This window comes from Alosa sapidissima, chromosome 10, assembly GCF_018492685.1.
Source record: "Alosa sapidissima isolate fAloSap1 chromosome 10, fAloSap1.pri, whole genome shotgun sequence".
In the NCBI taxonomy this organism is placed as follows: domain Eukaryota; kingdom Metazoa; phylum Chordata; class Actinopteri; order Clupeiformes; family Clupeidae; genus Alosa; species Alosa sapidissima.
The window spans coordinates 28,531,925-28,552,075 of NC_055966.1; the positions used below are offsets into that span (position 1 = coordinate 28,531,925).

Genomic DNA, 20,151 nt, shown 5'->3' on the forward strand with positions numbered 1-20,151 from the left:
TTATTAGAGCGTCATACAAGCTAGGACCGCCACTGCACCTACTCACACTCATACAGTAAACACATACACACACAAACACACACTCATAGTTTTACACTTACTCTGTTTCTTTCTCACACACACACGCTCATACACACACATACATAATTACACAGACTCACACTCACAGTACACACAGTTTTATTGAAAACAATTTAAGTAATGCAATGCCGAAAGCTGCCTTTATGTCAGTGCCGATGTGCACGGGGGCTTTACTTACATGCACATAAACACACACACACACACACACACACGTATGCATACATAAGTTAATATTCAGGGAGACAAAGGCACAATGACGAAACATTTGTTCGCTCAAATTTGCTATCATGACATTTACAATAAAATCCAATTTCATATTCCTATGTATTTGCCATTTCATCCAATGTTTTTTTTTCTCCCTCACTCCCTCTTTCTCTCTCTGTTTTCACCCATCTTTATCTCTTTCTCTGCCTTTCTTTCTCTCCATCTCTCTCTCTCTCTTTCCCCCTCTCTCCATCTCTCTTTCCTTCCTTCCCTCCTCCCTCTCTCCGTCTTTCTCTCTCTCAGGGGGGCTGGGCGCTGCTTCAGAACTGCCACCTGGGCCTGGACTTCCTGGACGAGCTGATGGACACTCTGACGGAGACGGAGGCGGTGCATGAGAGCTTCCGCCTGTGGATGACCACCGAGGGGCACAACCTCTTCCCCATCACGCTGCTGCAGATGGCCATCAAGTTCACCAACCAGCCACCGCAGGGCCTTAAAGCCGGCCTCAAACGCACCTACGGAGGTCTGTGTGTGTGTGTGTGTGTGTGTCTGTTTGTGTGTGTTTGTTTGCACAATTTAGTCATAATTTCAATACACGTAAATCAGTTTTATTTAATAAGTATACTTACATATACAAATTTTGTTCTCTTCATTTTACCCACCGGGGGGTAGTGTACAACACACCCACAGTGTACACCAATTCATACACACACACTCAGAGCAGTGAGCACACTAGGAGCACACACACACACTCAGAGCAGTGAGCACACTAGGAGCACACACACACACTCAGAGCAGTGAGCACACTAGGAGCGCACATACACAGTCGGAGCAGTGGGCAGCCCCTTAATCGCTGGTCAATCGCTCCCCCCACCCACATTTTTCCTACCAGTCAGCGATCGAACCGGCCACCCGGTGCACACGATCGCACAGACTGCTCATGTCTTATCTGATTAAAAAAAAAATTGGATAAATAAAACTGCCCTGCACTTGCAAAATGCTGGTGTCAGCAATGGACCAGCTGGGCTGAGGGAAATTCTGACCCTGAGATTTATGGCCTGTAACTGTCAGGATAATTGGCCATTTTGGAGCCTTTAATGTACAATGCAAAAAAAATTAATTCTGAATTTGGACAATAACTGACCCTAATCAGTGTTAGCTGTCAAAGTAATTGAAGCACCAAGAACAGGAAGACCATATTTGGGTACAATTAGGTATTGGGCCTAAAAGCATCTGCGGGTGGGTTCAGTCAACAAGGGCTGACATTGCTGTTTCAGCATCTTTGAAAGAGTGCAGTAGCAGGTGGAGGCTCTTTGTTGTGGAGTGCAATCCTGGGATACAGGATGTTCTGTTGCTCTTTTTGCTGGCAACAAATAACAAGTTTTTAACAGTGTTTTTTTTTCTCAAGCTAAATTTTCTATCTATCATCTGGCCTTATTGGCGATTTTCTACCACGACAACTAAACCAACTTGTAGGAGGTACTTAAATCTCTTCAGAAATGCCAAAGGTCTGTACCACTATATACTTTTTGGCCCTGATCCACTCTTTTGACCTCAAATTGGATCAAAGCCCACCTACTCACAAAGCTGGCAAAGAGCTTGACTTGATCCTCACTTGGAACTCATCTGGTTCAACTTCAGCCTGACAGAGCAGCCTCCGGCTCCTCAGCCGATGGTCACGTTCCATGGCTAAATGATACCCTCCGATCGCAGCGCACCAAACTCAGAGCCGCGGAGAGGAAATGGCACAAATCCAAACTAACTGATGACCTCAAAAACTACCAGACACTCCTAACCAAAAAATCAACAGTGCTACAAACACTCGAAAACTTTTCTCAACCTTCAAATCGCTACTCAACCCTCAGCTGCCTCCTCCTCCATCCAGCCTTACTGCGTATACTCTTGCCTCATTTTTTACAAAGAGAGTGGCGGCAATCAGCAGTCAATTCTCTACATGCCCACAAAATGCGTCAGACTCAGAAACTCCTACAACCTCTAGGAGCTGCTGGAACATCAGCATTCGCGCCTCTCTCCGAGAGTGAAGTATCTAGACTCCTGACATGTAGCCGTCCTACCACATGCTTATTGGACCCTATACCTACGAGCCTACTTCAGTCCATCAGCCCGACCATCGCACCAGCTATCACACATGTGATCAATGCCTCGCTAACCTCTGGCACATTTCCAACACAAAATGGCCCGAGTAACTTATCACTGTTACACCGTTACTTCTCTCAACCCTGCTCAAGTCGAGAACTACCACCCTGTCTCACTCCTGCCTTTCCTATCCAAAGGCATTGAACGAGCAGTCTCCAAACAGACTTCTTTTCACAGAACAACCTTCTGGATCCAAATCAGTCTGGGTTCAAAAGCGGCTACTCTACCGAAACGACTCTGCTGTCTGTAACAGAAGCCTTAAAAGAAGCCAGGGCGACCGCTCGGTCATCAGTACTCATTCTGCTTGACTTGTTCACTGTGTGCTGTTTGTGTTTCACTAATTCACCGATTGGGTTAAATGCAGAGACCAAATTTCCCTCACGGGATCAAAAAAGTATATATACTTATACTTATATTTTGACACGGTAAATCACCGCATCCTTCTCTCTATACTCTCTAACATGGAAATCTCCGGTTCTGCTTTTTCCTGGTTTGAATCCTACCTCACAGGACGCTCGTTTAACATATCATGGCTTGGACCCTCGCCATCTCATCACAGGGGTCCCCCAGGGCTCAGTGCTGGGCCCCCTTCTCTTTGCTATCTACACCACCTCCTTGGGACAGATTATCAGTTCGCATGGCTTCTCATACCACTGCTATGCAGACGACACACAGCTCTATCTGTCCTTTCCACCTGATGACCCTTTGGTTTCAGCACGGATCTCAGATTGCCTCTTAGACATAGCTACATGGATGAAGGCACACCACCTCCAGCTGAACCTCTCAAAAACTGAACTGCTGGTCCTCCCAGCTAAACCTACCATACACCACGACATCAACATCAAATTTGACTCCCTGTCTGTTTCACCTACCAGGACTGCAAGAAATCTAGGAGATGTTCTCGACAACCAACTAACCTTCTCACAGATCATGTTGCCTCAGTCGCCTCGTGCCATTTCGCACTCTACAACATACGGAAAATCAGGACTTACTTGACTCAAGATGCTACCCAACTCCTGGTTCAGGCAATAGTCACACAACTTGACTACTGCAATGCCCTCCTAACAGGTCTCCCAGCCTGCACAGTGAAACCCCTTCAGATGATCCAGAACGCGGCGGCGCGCCTGGTCTACAACCAACCCAAAAGGGCACATGTTACCCCGCTGCTCATCCAGCTACACTGGCTACCTATGGCGGCCCACATCAAATTCAAGGCTCTAACGCTTGCCTACAAAGTAGTCTCCGGTTCTGCTCCCACCTACTTGAATGCCCTCATACAGACATACGCTACCTCCAGACCGCTGCGCTCCTCAGACGAACGACATCTAGCCTTACCACCGGTACGCTCAGGCCAATCCAAACTTTTCTCACCTGTTGTCATCCCTCTCCATTTTCAAAAAACTCCTGAAGACCCAGTTATTTAGAGATCTCCTCTCATAGCACCACTTACAACAAGTCTTGCTGATCCTAGCACTTACCACCCGTCTTGAACTGACACTCAACTGTTTAAAAACAGCACTCACTGATGCACTTATTCTTACTGTACTCTACCGTTTTTAAATTGTCCTAAAATTGTTGAGAGAATTGCTTTAAAACTTAAACTGTTCACCTTGTTGTTAGTCGCTTTGGTTAAAAAGGCATCAGCCAAATGTAATGTAATAATCATGGAGGTCATGGAGGTATAATGGAGGTTGATATTGTCTCATTTCATGTATGGTTTCATGGAAAACATACGTGAGTGACCCCAAACAATTTGACCAGTAATGTATGTGTCCGTATGTGGTCCCTCTGCATCTACCCTCAGTTGAGTTGTATTTTGGGGTCATATTTTGGACAGGCATTAGCCAGGACCTCCTGGACGTGAGCAACATGGCACAGTGGAGGCCCCTGCTGTACGGCGTGGCCTTCCTGCACTCCACTGTTCAGGAGCGGCGCAAGTATGGGCCACTGGGCTGGAACATCCCCTACGAATTCAACCAGGCCGACCTCAACGCCACCATCCAGTTCGTCCAGAACCACCTGGACGACATGGACCTCAAGAAGGTGAGCTCAGGAGGAGATAGGCAGAAAGATCATCAAAGAGAGAGAGTGTGTGTATGTGTGTGTGTGTGTGAAAATATGACCTTTTCCGTAAATTTGCAGCAACTATTTGCCCGAAACCTGAAATTTCTGTGCTTTTAACTTTTACTCGAAAACATTTACAATTTAAAATAGACTCACACTTTGTTACAATGTTACAGCTTCTCACATTTCACAAGTTTTAAAAATATATACAGTATATATAAGCTTATTATTAATATGTGGACAGCACCAGGTCAAAAACGTAGTGTGCTTATGTGTGGTGTTTGTGTTTGTGTGAGGGTGTGTGCTTGTGTGTGTGTGTGTAAGTATATATACTCCTTTGATCCCGTGAGGGAAATTTGGTCTCTGCATTTATCCCAATCCGTGAATTAGTGAAACACACTCAGCACACAGTGAACACACAGTGAGGTGAAGCACACACTAATCCCGGCGCAGTGAGCTGCCTGCAACAACAGCGGCGCTCGGGGAGCAGTGAGGGGTTAGGTGCCTTGCTCAAGGGCACTTCAGCCATGCCTACTGGTCGGGGTTCGAACCGGCAACCCTCTGGTTACAAGTCCGAAGCGCTAACCAGTAGGCCACGTGTGTGTGCTGTGTGTGTGTGCTGTGTGTGTGTGTGTGCTGTGTGTGTGTGCGTGTGTGCACATCTGTGTGTGTGTGTGTGTGCTGTGTGTGTGTGCTGTATGTGTGTGTGTGCACATCTGTGTGTGTGTGGGTGTGCTGTGTGTGGGTGCTGTATGTGTGTGTGTGCACATCTGTGTGTGTGCTGTGTGTGTGTGTGTGCTGTGTGTGTGTGCTGTATGTGTGTGTGTGTACATCTGTGTGTGTGTGTGCTGTGTGTGTGTGCTGTATGTGTGTGTGTGCACATCTGTGTGTGTGTGTGTGCTGTGTGTGTGTGCTGTATGTGTGTGTGTGCACATCTGTGTGTGTGTGCTGTATGTGTGTGTGTGCACATCTGTGTGTGTGTGTGTGCTGTGTGTGTGTGCTGTATGTGTGTGTGTGCACATCTGTGTGTGTGTGTGCTGTGTGTGTGTGCTGTGTGTGTGTGTGTGCTGTGTGTGTGTGTGCTGTGTGTGTGTGTGTGTGTGTGCCGTGTGTGTGATGATGCCATACCTTCTCAGGGCGTGTCCTGGAACACAGTGCGCTACATGATTGGTGAGATCCAGTACGGAGGCCGCGTGACGGACGACTATGACAAGCGCCTCCTGAACACCTTCGCCAAGGTGTGGTTCAGCGAGCACATGTTCAGCCCCGACTTCCACTTCTACAAGGGCTACAGCATCCCCAGGTGCACCAACGTGGAGCACTACCTGCACTATATCCAGGTGAGGTCATCAACAAGGTCACCGTAGGTCATCTACACTGAAATAATGCACCAAATGAAGGTGGTATATACAGTATAGGGACTCCTAGACTAATTAAAGTTTATACATATCTTTAAATTAAATAAACAAACTTTACAGTTGGTTGACTATTGGATGAATATTCTTTAAAATGGCTAAATTGCTATTTGCTGTTTATGTTATGATTATCAGTAATGGCATCACTGGAATTGCACCTCAGTAGGTGTCTGTATCATGGACCATCAAACCCCGTTGTTGTCATTTCATTATGTGTTGGAAGGTAACAGTCCTGCTGATGTGCTGTGATTTGATCCATCTGATGTGCAATGGGAGCATCAGTAGTTTTTTCCCTCTCATCTTTACCAGGGGTACCAATAAATGTAATGGGTGCTGTGTCTATATATCTATTTATTGGTCAATATGTTCGTCCATCAGTACGCCAATCTGCCCATATGGCTCTTTCTTTCTTTCTTTCTTTCTTTCTTTCTTTCTTTCTTTCTTTCTTTCTTTCTTTCTTTCGGCCTGCTCATCACGTGCCCTCCTCCTGTGTCCAGGGCTTGCCCACCTATGACACGCCGGAGGTGTTCGGCCTGCACCCAAACGCAGACATCACCTACCAGAGCAAGCTGGCCAAGGACGTGCTGGACACCATCCTGAGCATCCAGCCCAAGGACCGGTCCAGTGGGAGCGGCGAGACACGGGAGGCGGTGGTGGCGCGACTGGCCGAGGACATGCTGGAGAAACTACCGCCGGACTACGTCCCCTTTGAGGTGAGGGGTGCGGCCGGGGATGTCTATGTGACTTATACACTGACTCATACACACACACACAACACACACACACACACACACACACACACACACAGGTAATACAGTAGCACTCACATACCCACAAATAGACAGGTGAGAAAAAGGTGACTACATTTCGCCCCCACTGTACCTTTCTAGATGAGTCACTCTGGCAAATACACACACACATTCTAACTTAATTTGGCTGTGTCTGCTGACGTCACTAGCATAGCTGTGAAAATCCTGTGTGTGTGTGCGTGTGTGCATGTGTGTGTGTGTGTGTGTGTGTGTGTGTGTGTGTGTGTGTGTGTGTGGAGTTGTCTGGCAGTGTTGGAGAGAGAGTGTGATGTGAGCAACATCCTATCACACTATTTTTATGCTCACCCAGGCGGCAGAGCAGCTGCGATGTTGTGGAAACTCAAGAAGGTCTCTAGCACTCTCAATCCATGCAGGTCTCCCTCTCCGGCTCTGTGATAAAGACCTTTACTTTTTATATTCACAATCCGTGTGGAATGCAGATCTTTCTCTCTCCTTTTCTCTTCCTCTCTCTCTCTCTCTCTCTCTCTCTCTCCCTCTGTCTTTCTCTCTTATATTTTTGCATTGCCTAAGCTGAACATTTTAACAACACAGAGAATGCTTGGAATACAAATATATGACAAATATATATGCATCCAAGATTAACAAAAAAAACGGTCTGCGTGTGCATGTGTGTGTGTGTGTGTGTGTGTTCCCTCTCTCTCTTTCCCCTGCTCAATTGTCTTGTCACACTCTCGTTTATTCAGTTTTCCTCTTTCTACACTTTATTTCTCTCTACCTGAGTATTATGACACAGAGGTACTGTATGTCTGAAAGCTTTGCCTTTCTTGTTCTCTGTGCCATTCTATCTTTCTTTCTTTCTCCTTTTCTTTAATTTTCCACACATTCATTTGCTCATGTACTCTGTCTTTCTTTCCCTTTGTTCTATCTCTCTCCTATCTCTCTCCTATCTCTCTCTTTCTCTATTCTTTCCCTCTGTTCCACCTCATCACTGTCTCTCTCTCTCTACTGCTGTACCCCAGCTGTTAGCGCGGATGTTTTATTTTGAGCAGTTTTGTATTCTTAGACGTGTTAGCCTGTGAAACACGCTAATGGCCGCACCTCTATGACAGATGCCTCTTTGCCATCACACACTCTTATTATCCCTCTGTCGCTTGCAGGCTTTAATTGTGTGTGTGTGTGTGTGTGTGTGTGTGTGTGTGTGTGTGTGTGTGAGAGAGAGAGAGAGAGAGAGAGAGAGCATGTCTGTGTGGAAGTATCTGTGATTGATTAGTATCTTAGCAGCTGAGTAGCACATGAGTGGCACAGAGAAGGGATCATGATGGAGCAGCAGGTCTCAGGTGTTTGCCCAGACGACCCAGCAGCTGGGTCACCACAACAGGCCTCAGGTGTTCGCCCAGACCAGGGGTCCCCAACCTTTTATGTACCATGGACCGGTTTGATTCCTATTTTTTTTTCATGGACCGGCGGGGGGGGGGGGGGGGGGGGGGGGGCATTTGGGGGTTCCATGTTCCATATGTGTTGTGCATGCATTACTTGAAAAGAACTAGCTCCAGTTATGTATGAACAGTGAAGGTAACGATCTCTTGTGAAAAACGTGAACTTGAAGAAGTGAAAATTGAACAATATCAACTATGAATATTGAACAACTTGAAGCTACATCTATAAGTGTGAACATGCTTAACAAAATATGGGAACAAAACATGGGAACTAAACGTGCATTACGAATATAATCAGTGGGAGCCCTGCTTGTTTCCCTGCAACAAGAAGGTTCCATCTGGGGGTGATGGAAGACAGTGACACCCTCAGTGTGTTTGAAATGTCCAGTCGATTGCGCAATTTGTCTAGTTGCAGTCATTGCCGAAAACCCGGCCTCGCATAGATACGTGGTGGGAAACGTTTTCAGCGCTTTTACGGCTATCTCGGGATATTCTGCTTTGGTTGTGATCGAAAAAACCCGCCAGAGAGGTTTCCTTATACACACTCTTAAGACCACCGTCATTTGCAATTTCGATCAACTGCTCTTCCTCCTGCGCTGACAAGTTAGGACTATTCGGGATATTGACAAATGGGTTGCGGACCCACTCATTGGTTTGCCGTGGATCTTTGAAGGATGGGAAGTAACGCTCAAACTCATTTGAGAGCGCAACAAGGTGATCGCGCACCAGCTGCGAGAGAAAGGGCCCTGCCTCAGTCTCTCCCAAAACCCCCACTACTTTTTGGAACATATCAAATACACCCCGGTCCACTCGTCATCCCTACAAATCAAGCTTGGCTTTAAATGCAGCGACTTTATCTGCCAGTTTAAAGACAGTCGTCATTCTCCCCTGGAGTGACAGGTTGAAGTCATTAAGCAACCCGAATATGTCACACAGGTAAGCGAGTTTTGACACCCAGTCCTCATCACTAAAATGTGCAGCTAACGGTGACTTTTTTCTGTAAGAAATCTCTGCAGCGGCTCTCGCAACTCAAACACTCTGGCCAGTCACCTGCTAAAGATGCTTGTTTTTTGTTGCTCATTCTAGCAGTTTAGCTAACTTCGTGTGACATACCGTTCGCCAAGAACTGATCAAGTGAAGTGAGCTGACCTGAGGCTGCGCAGCGCTGAAGGCAATATGTAAAAGTGTTGGGTAAAAGGCGGGACAGACAGACGTAAGAAAATAGACCTTGCAAAATGCAAACATGCGTGCAATCAAACAACTGCATATAGGCCTATGCCATGTAAAAACGTGACATTATTGCGAATTAAATTTAGTTTAGTTTGCATGCATTTTTTTTTAAACTCATGTCGTAGGCTACGGCCCGGTTAGGAATGTCCTGCGGCCCGGTGGTTGGGGACCGCTGGCCCAGACGACCCAGCAGCTGCAGCAGATCATGCCCATCAGGATAAACAGCATCTGAATGAGCCCCTAGCAGCTCAGCTGTTTTGTACATGTATGTGTGTGTGTATTTCTATATGTAGGTGCGTGAGAGGCTGCTTAAGATGGGCCCGCTGCAGCCCATGAACATCTTCCTGCGTCAGGAGGTGGAGCGCATGCAGCGCGTCCTTGGCCTGGTGCGCCACACGCTCACTGACCTCAAGCTGGCCATCGACGGCACCATCATCATGAGTCAGAGCCTCAGGGACGCGCTGGACTGCATGTACGACGCCCGCATCCCCTCACGCTGGGAGAAAGTAAGGAACACTACATGCAGTGTGTGTGTGTGTGTGTGTGTGTGTGTGTGTGTCTTTGTGGTTTAGTGTGTTTTGTGTGTATTCTATGTGTATTGAGGGATTCACTTATTCACTCATCTATGAAGGACACATGTTCACATGTTACATGCATAAAATGTCCAAATGCACTTCTGTGTGTGTGTGTGTGTGTGTGTGTGTGTGTCTGTGTGTCTTAAGTACATTACCTCTTTGACCACCCGCCTATACACATTCTTGGCAGTAGGTATTGTTGTTATTATGTATCATTTTCTAACATGAGGCATGAACTGCAACTCACCTCTTGTAATGGAGCGGAATTGAGCTGTTATTATGGCATCAAATGTAAATGGCCTCCATTTCCCACTCACGCCCACTCTCTCTATAGCAGCATGTCAGTAAGAATTATGCACAGCTGTTAGGACACCATAACACTGCTATAACCAACTACACGACTACAACAGCATGAAGTAAAGCAGACCCATTACATTACCACGAGCAATATAGAAATGTGTTACTGGTCATCCATCATTTTTCCATCACTACAAGACCCTCTCTAAAAGATTCCAGCTCCATTTATCAACTGTATGACAAATTATTTGCAAATGGAGGGCATTCAATACCACAGCAACATTTCCTAGAAGTGGATGCCCGATAAAAGTATGACCACGATGCACCAGAAAGGTGGTGGTGGAAATGTGGAGGTGTGGGGCTGCTTTTCTGGCTCTGAACCGGGACGACTCCATATCATCCTGGAAACCATGAATTCTCAAGCCTATCAACAGATTCTTGATCTGAATCTCATGTATTTACAACAGGACAATGACCCTATGAGCATTCAAGCAAAATGACCAAGGAATGGTTTAAGAGAAAGAGAATGCATACTCTGGATTGGCCTAGTCAAAGTCCAGACCTCAATTCAATAGAAATGTTTTGGCTAGATCTGAAGTGGGCAATACATGCCAGTTGACCCTCCAACCTCTCTCAACTGACTGAGTTCTGCAAGGAGAAGCAACTGACTGAGTTCTGCAAGGAGAAGTAGGCAAAAAACTGCAGAACCAGATGTGAGACGCTGGTTAATGGGTACAGAAGACGTTTGGTTGAAATAGTGCTACAACAAATGAACCACATGGGTTCACATACTTTTGCAAATGTCATATTTTGAGTTTTTGTGAACTAATCCACTTTAGTTGAATATAATGAAACTATATAATTTTCTTTTGTTTCTATCTATTATTTGGAAGGTCAGCTTTTTACAAATGAAGGATTTGATGTGCATTAAATAAGGTTATTTCGGTTTTTTTTTGTAAAAAAAAACAACTGACCATGTCCGAGGGTTCGCAAACTTTCAAGCAGCACGGTATATTTTGTCATTGTGCGGTAGCCTGTACCAGTGTTTGTTCTCAACCTTTTTTCAATCGCGACACCCTTTACATGAATGAAAAATCTCAAGGGGAAGTTACGTACATCGCACGCATGTTAATCTAAATAACATCAACCTGACGATTCTACACACAGCTGCGTGCGTTGCAGTGCTGGAGATGCATCCCATTCACTTTACATGGGCTCACGTCATCCGTTGCCGAACTGAATTGTGGGTTTGTTGCGTCGCGTTTCTCCCGTCGCTCGCGTTGAGAAGTTCAGCTGTTGCTGCACCGACAGACGGCACCGGCCAATCAAGCCAATCGACGGACGACACCAACCAGTCAAATTACGGTTATACTTCAAGTAATTTGCATAGCTACCGCCGGGAACACCCACTGGCATGCGTTGACGGAACGCAGCTGTGTGTAGAAGCCCTGAGAGCACTGGGAGCACCTTCTCTTCTCGAGGGATCCCGCTGTTAATTAGGCGAAAAATAGTCCAGTCACACCGTGCACACCAACGTGTGTCAGTGTGCATCACGCAGAGATAAGCAGACACGTAGAGAGCAAATGAACCAATCCCGCGTCGAGAGACAAGCGATGTGGCGTCACAGCCAGACCCAGAGCAGAGGGGTGAACACTGTGAATTAGTAGAAGTGTTTTGCCACTTTCATATATGGTTGTTAGCATACCAGTTTGTGAGATTCCACCTGTGAATGGTTGTAAATAGATTGCTAGTATACTTAGGAAAATAAGGATGTCAACTTTTTTTTATTCAAAACAGTTAAACCTGATGGGCTGTGTTCTTTTATCAATTATTTGTTTCCATACTTCATAGATGAGATGACCCTAACCTTGTTTGGGTTTACATAACCTAGTATAATTTTATGGAAGCTATGGATTAAATAGATTAAAGACAGTGTTTCATTGTTTTAAACTGGATTTCAGAATTAAGTGCAAGTGAACCTAGGAGTGTCTGGTTGCTAGAATGCAAGGTTAGGCTAGCCTCAGGAAGACCAGCATGCATGTAACCGTGTGGAGTTTAAACATCGTTCCCTGACACTGCGAGTCATGCTAGGGAAAGGGTGTGGCCCCTATGAGTCATGCTAGGGAAAGGGTGTGGCCCGGGTGTGGCCCCTATGAGTCATGCTAGAGAAAGGGTGTGGCCCCTATGAGTCATGCTAGGGAAAGGGTGTGGCCCCTATGAGTCATGCTAGAGAAAGGGTGTGGCCCCTATGAGTCATGCTAGGGAAAGGGTGTGGCCCCTATGGGCTTCGGCCTCTCTGTCAGCTGGATGTGAATTATGCTGGTTGCACACATGGTTGACTCACAGAGGCCTCTCTCCACACCCCCTCCCTTTCTCCTTCCTTTCATATCTCTCTCTCTCTCTCTCTCTCTCTCTCTCTCTCTCTCTCTCTCTCTCCCTGGGTTCCATGTTCCTAGGCCTCCTGGGCCTCGAGCACCTTGGGGTTCTGGTTCACCGAGCTGCTCGAGCGGAACCGTCAGTTCCAGTCCTGGATCTTTGAGGGCCGGCCCAACTGCTTCTGGATGACCGGCTTCTTCAACCCACAGGGCTTCCTCACAGCCATGAGACAGGTGAGATATGCACACACACACACACACACGCACACACGCACGCACGCACACACACACACACACACACACACACACTTTTACAACGAATTATGGGGTTGTGAAACTCTCAAAGTAAATACTTTATCATATACTCAAATACAACTTGGATATTTGATTCACACACACACACACACACACACACACACAGCTCCATAAGCCTGTCTAATTGGGCGTGTGCGTGGCGCTGGCGTGCAGGAGATCACCCGAGCCAATAAGGGCTGGGCTCTGGACCGCATGGTGCTGTGCAACGAGGTCACCAGATGGATGAAGGATGACATCACGCAGCCGCCCGCCGAGGGCGTGTACGTGTACGGCCTCTACCTGGAGGGAGCTGGCTGGGACCGACGCAACTGCCGCCTCCTCGACTCCAAGCCCAAGGTCCTCTTTGAGGTCATGCCAGTGCTCAGGATGTACGCCGAGAACAACGGTAAGGAACAGGAACAGAGTTTGATATCAGGATTACTTTTCAGGAGGTCTGTATTTGCTGCTTCTGTCGCAGCTGTTTATGTTGAGGTTAGGGGGAAGCCTACATTGCAAATAAGTCTTTATATTTTATAATGGCTTCTCAGTTCATTTCTGTTGCTTCTATCCTATCTCAGCTGTTGAGGTTAGGGGGACCCCCTACACTGTAAACAAGTCTCATTTTATGATGGCTTTTCAGTTGGTTTCTGCTGCTTTTATCTCAGTTCTTTAGGATGAGGTTTGGGGGAGTCTTACACTGTAATTCAGGAGCAGTCCATTTTGGCCCAGTAATTTCTCTATGCCTGTGGTCAAATCACTGTCAGTCATGTTACAGTTTTTCTCAGTTGCTTTGGTGCATTTCTCAAATCATCATTAACGTTTGCACAACAGTGCATTTCTCGAAAGAATTTGTGCAAACTTTACCACACAGTGGACTGCACTGTGTGGAAAGCACGTAACTTTCTCAAAAAGTTTAGTTTGTGTCTCAAAAGCAAATATTTTGTGCCAGTCAACATGTTGGTGCTATCTGAATGAAGTTCCTGTGTCTCTGTTATGAACAAGATAGTCAAAACACTTAGCCATGTTGTCAATATAGGAAGTGGCCCTCAAAAATAATATAATATATATAATTTACTTACTTTACTTAATATAATAATATATAGTTAAATAGCATTGCATCTTGTATAATGCTGCTTCTATGCTTAATGGTAATAATGGCATTCAGTACAATTTGTCTACTCCTTTGATTGTTGAGAAATCTTAGCAAGTACACTCTTGAAACAACACAAACTGTGCTGTCCCTATCTGGACATAGAGATGTGTTAAAACACATTCAGCACATTCATCTCTCAACAGTAGTAGTAGTACTTTAGTAATAACACAGTTATAATAGAGTCTAATAGAGAACCATTTGCATTACCTACAGCAGATTGTCAATGCAGTCCAGGGATAGCATATGCAACATGTGCTCTGCTTATGAGGATCAGAGATGAGTACAATGTCTGCAGATCCTCAGGGCTGTTTTTAATCCCTGCTGTCTGCAGGCACTAGGTAGCTAGAATACAAAACATCACCTCCAGCTGCTGCAGAAGGACAGGACTGAGAAAGCGTCTCCCTTTGCCCAGAGTTATGTCTCACTTAATCAGTATAACAGTGTGTCATCCGGAACATATGCTTGTTGAATGTATGAGTAATGGTAATTTGCTATGTTAAAGAGGAGTGTAACACATACAGTAATATATCTGGATCACACATGATTGTTTGCTCTTATCTTCTTCAGAGGGAGAACAGTATGTGTAGATAACATGGATTAAAAATAGATAGTCAAATAATAATAATAATTTAAATAATAATACTTTAATAGTAAAATATGTATTTTTTCTGGGAGACTGTTTAGCCTAGCTCTACATTATGCACTACTGCTAGGGTGTGGTGGGGGAGGGGGGGATAATTGCCAGTCTTCTCAGGCTTTGAAAGAAAGGGAGTGGGGGATAATATCCTCTTTAAAAACCTGATGATTACTGGCCCTGCCATAGCTGCTTAAATCTCCTTAACCTGTGGTCAAACTGCACTATCATCCTCCTCTCCTCAGCGCATCTTTTAGCCCTCTCCAAGCTCTTCATGTACTCTTCACCTCCCATTAACCTATTCACAGGATGTGTACACACACACGCACACAGTGAGAGTCAATTGACTCGCTCTCTCTCTCTCATTTCAATCCCCTCCTGCCTCTTCAGAGCTTGCCATTAAATCTGAAACATCACCTCATTCACTCTCTCCTAAGCCTCTTTTCAAACAGTCTTCACTTTAACATCCTTCAGTTTCTCTTGAGACCCTGTGTCAAACTCTACCAGCATCCTATCACCTCACACCGTTTACCTCATCAAACTCTACCAGCATCCAATCACTCCACACCATTTACCTCATCAAACTCCACGAGCATCCAATCACTTCACACCATTTACCTCATCAAACTTCACCAGCATCCAATCACTCCACACCATTTACCTCATCAAACTCCACGAGCATCCAATCACTTCACACCATTTACCTCATCAAACTTCACCAGCATCCAATCACTCCACACCGTTTACCTCATCAAACTCCACCAGCATCCAATCACTCCACACCGTTTACCTCATCAAACTCCACCAGTATCCAATCACTCCACACCGTTTACTTCATCAAACTCCACCAGCATCCAATCACCTCACACCGTGTACTTTATCAAACTCCACCATTACATCTATCACCTTGCACCGTTTCCTTTGTCCACTCCATCAGCCTCCTGGTTTGTGGACCCCCGCAGGTGAATGTTGGCCTTGTGGTGAAGTGCAGATTCTCACAGTACATCAAAGACACCACCAATACCGGTTCACCAATATGGGGGTAGCCACAGTGCAGCGAGGGCATCAGCGTCCTTTACCATGAACAGGCTCAGTGCTCACAGGCGGACTTCCTGAGTCCACTCCCCATCTCTGTCCTTCACTCATTTCCAGTCATGACTGTCCTGTTCAAAAACGATCACTTCAATTTCAGAATGCACAATTCTAAAACTGATAGTTCCGGTCCTTGATTGTGATTGGCTGAATCGCGTTTGATGCCGTTGTAAAATGCAGCATAAAAATACACCTTGACCGCATTTCATTCTATATTACTGCGTTACCGCTTGCGTGTTGTGCCTAACAATACCCTTAGCTGTTGTAAAACCACTGTAACCTTTGGCCTCCCGGGGTTTATTGCTTTTAAAAATATACACTGCAGCTGATCAGAATACACACATATACACTGCAGCTGATCAGAATGCACACATACTGTACACTGCAGCTGATCAGAATGCACACATGTACACTGCAGCTGATCAGAATGCACACATATACTGCAGCTGATCAGAATGCACACATGTACACTGCAGCTGATCAGAATGCACACATATACTGCAACTGATCAGAATGCACACATATACTGCAACTGATCAGAATGCACAAATACTGTACACTGCAACTGATCAGAATGCACACATATACTGCAGCTGATCAGAATGCACACATACTGTACACTGCAGCTGATCAGAATGCACTGCAGCTGATCAGAATGCACACATACTGTACACTGCAGCTGATCAGAATACACACATACTGTACACTGCAGCTGATCAGAATGCACACATGTACACTGCAGCTGATCAGAATGCACTGCAGCTGATCAGAATGCACACATACTGTACACTGCAGCTGATCAGAATGCACACATATACTGCAACTGATCAGAATGCACACATATACTGCAGCTGATCAGAATGCACACATACTGTACACTGCAACTGATCAGAATGCACACATATACACTGCAGCTGATCAGAATGCACACATATACACTGCAGCTGATCAAGCGGAGTTTTGCATGAACCAGAATCAGCAGTTGTGCCAGTAGAGTTACCAGGATGTAGGTTGTATGAACTCCAAAATTAATTCCACCTCATCTTGTCTGTGTGTGTGTGTTTGTGTGTGTGTGTGTGTGTATGTGTGGTTTTGTGTTTATGGGAACTAGGTGTGAAGGATCCTCGCCTGTACTCCTGTCCCGTCTATAAGAAGCCAGTGCGGACGGACATGAACTACATCGCAGCCGTGGACTTGAGGACCACTCTTTCTCCAGACTACTGGATACTGCGCGGAGTGGCCCTGCTGTGTGACGTCAAGTGATTTCATCACAGAGAGACAGTGTTCGGTGATGTCATCAGAAATGGACTTGGAATATGTCATCGGGTTTGACATCATAAGAGCAGGACAGTGTAGAGTTGTTGTGGTACTACATCTTACAGGAAGTGTTCACTTACTGCTGAACATCAACCTTAAACAGAAGGAGAGTTGTTAGTAGTAGTAAAATTGCAATATTCAACTTGGTTGAGTTGGATCTGTGTATGCAGTGCACATCCAGACTGGTCTGGGAATCTCTCCTTAAAAACATATTTATTGTTCAGTAAGGCAGTAATTTACAGAAAATGTACATCTCTTTTGAACACTATATTATCTCACAATAAGCCCTCTCTTCATAAATGACTTTATGATCCCAAAGGGCTTTTCCAGTTTGGGATAGTTTTCTTCCTAAAGACTCCAAATGATCCCATAGAGGCATGGGCAGATTATGAACCTTCGGGCCCCTGGGCCCAGATGTATTAAGGGCCCCCCACTAATTGTTGCATATGTGGGAGGGGGGGTTTGGGGGTCCTCAGCCAGTACATTTTTAATTTGTTTAATGTGATTTCCTGTATTTTGGTGCATTTTGGGGATGGCCAATACTAAATTCAATCAGATTCATAGCCTACATCCTGATTTGTTGATATTGAGGCAATGATTCCATGCAAAGGCTTGGGCTTCAGGGCCCCCTGACCTCTTGGGCCCCTGGGCCTGGGCCCGGTAGGCCCGTGCAGTAATCCATCCCTGCATAGAGGAGAGCCGTGGCCTCTGCTTGTGACTTTAAAGTCACCTTCTCACTGGCTCCTATGCTTTTGTGTATTTGCCATGCTGATGTTTGATTGATGAATGAATAAATAAATAAATAAACAAACAAACAAACATTGTGTGCAGATAGCCAGTCTCTTTTGTGCCTTATGTACATGTACTTGCCATGTTGATGTTTGATAGATAGATAAATAAATTGTTAAGTAACACTCCCAAGGTCACAAGTACATTCTCCCAAGGTCACGAGTACACTCTCCCAGAGTGTACTGTAAGAAAACACGAGGAGTTCATAGGAAAAAAAAGGATGTTTCTTCTGTTAATGCAGCTTCAATCTTTATTCCAATAAAAAGCAATCACAGAAGTACCAATCGTGCAGAGTGACCCTTGATGAATCTTGAAGAGTAAAAAAACTAACTCTTGAGCATCTTAAACTCTTGGCATATATTCTGTTTCAAAAGTCCCTCCTACACTCTAAATAGGCGGGTCAATATAGGGTTCAACGTCAAAAAAATTGATACAAAAGGTTTTTTTATGGATTCTGGTACTGTTGGACATGCTAAATAACTGAAATACTAAAAATCTAGTAAAATCTGACCTTGGGAAAGGGGTCATTTTCAAAATGGCCGCCAAAATGGCTGTCAACAGGTTAGAATGGCTATATCTCAATTACTATTCAGCCTACAGGAGTGAAATTGATATCAAATGATGGTCAAAATAAACAATCAATAATTGTTGGCATCTATCATTAGGGGGGAGCTAATTAAACTGAATCTTAAACTATATGCATTTAGATCAGAAATAATTATTATATCATTATTCATCCTCCTCTGACTCCTGAAAGGAACTTGTGTGGATTGTCACATTGTTCATTTTGACACGTTCCACAGGCACAAGGTGCAAGGTAATCCATATCTTCTAAACAAACAGCGGAGTGTCTTGCAGAAATGCACACAATTAAGAACAGTTGACTGTCTCTGTACTTGGATCTAACATGAAAGAGCATTTGATTGAGGTTGATTCGATTCGATTCCATTCGGTAATCAGTATCTGAAAGCTAAACTGAGGGAGCGATACGGGAATGACATATGTTTCACAGAAGGGAAAGGTTTTGAAGGCATGGTGACACTGAGAGAGAAAACATCATGCATCCTCAGGTCCTACTATAAGAACACTAAAAAAGGTGGAGATGAAGAGTCATCAGTGACCTCTTAATCTGATAAAACATGAAAAACACTTTCCTAGGCTGAATAATGCTTCAGATATAGCCAAAATTAGCCTCTGGTGGCCATCTTGGACACCATCTTGAAAATGACAAGTCTTTGAAAATGATGATCTGATACTTTAGTGTGACATATATGATTCAGTGACCGCTAAATCTGATTAAACACGAAAAACACTTTCCTAGGCTGAAAATGCGTCAGATATAGGCAAAATTAGCTTCCGGTGGCCATCTTGGACGCCATCTTGAAAATTCTAAGTCTTTGAAAATGATGATCTGATACTTTAGTGTGACATATATGACTCAGTGACCGCTAAATCTGATTAAACATGAAAAACACTTTCCTAGGCTGAATAATGCTTCATAGCCAAAATTAGCTTCTGGTGGCCATCTTGGATGCCATCTTGAAAATGACAAGTCTTTGAAAATTATGAACTGATACTTTAGTGTAACATATTTGAATCAGTGACCTCTAAATCTGATTAAACACGAAAAACACTTTCCTAGGCTGATTAATGCTATCCCAAATTAGCTTCTGGTGGCCATCTTGGACGCCATCTTGAAAATGACCCCTTTACTGGGGTCAGATTTTACTAGATTTTTAATATGTTATTAAGTACATCTAAAGGTATCATAATCAGTTGAAAAACCTTTTGTATCAATTTTTTTGAGGTTAGGTGTTTTTTTTTTTTCATATATTGACCCGCCTAAAATGTTAATGAGTAGATAACACCTTGATGGGGATGGTTATCAGATGCCCTCCCCCATACTGTTTCTCCAAATGTTAGTGTTCTCACACTAACACACACAACTGAGGCCATGGCATGGACCTTTGAGTGTTATATTGATAAGATCACCTTGTGGGACATAAAGTAGCATATGATGTTCTTAGACAGGGTAAACTGTAAAATCTTACAGTACTCAGCAGCAGTGTTGTAATGTAACGGAGTACAAATACTTCGTTACTGTACTTAAGTAGAAATGTCATGTATCTGTACTTTACTTCGCTATTTAAATTTATGCCAACTTTCACTTTTACTCCACAACATTTCCTAGATAAAATGTATACTTTTACTCCGTTATATTTCCACTAGGCATCTTCGTTACTAAAACATAAAATTAGAAGAAATGTG

The 20,151-nt window shown here is 44.6% G+C and overlaps 1 protein-coding gene across 1 annotated transcript in view; it reads left to right on the forward strand.

Moving 5' to 3' along the window:
- The window catches only part of dnah5 (dynein, axonemal, heavy chain 5), a 131,691-nt gene extending 114,127 nt beyond the window's left edge, over positions 1-17,564 (forward strand). Inside the window, 8 exon segments of the mRNA XM_042107846.1 lie at positions 589-808; positions 4,280-4,485; positions 5,643-5,846; positions 6,419-6,634; positions 9,651-9,863; positions 12,686-12,838; positions 13,073-13,304; positions 16,889-17,564. Coding sequence (XP_041963780.1) covers positions 589-808; positions 4,280-4,485; positions 5,643-5,846; positions 6,419-6,634; positions 9,651-9,863; positions 12,686-12,838; positions 13,073-13,304; positions 16,889-17,040 — 1,596 coding nt within the window. The 3' untranslated portion in view covers positions 17,041-17,564.
- Positions 17,565-20,151: the final 2,587 nt, after the last annotated feature.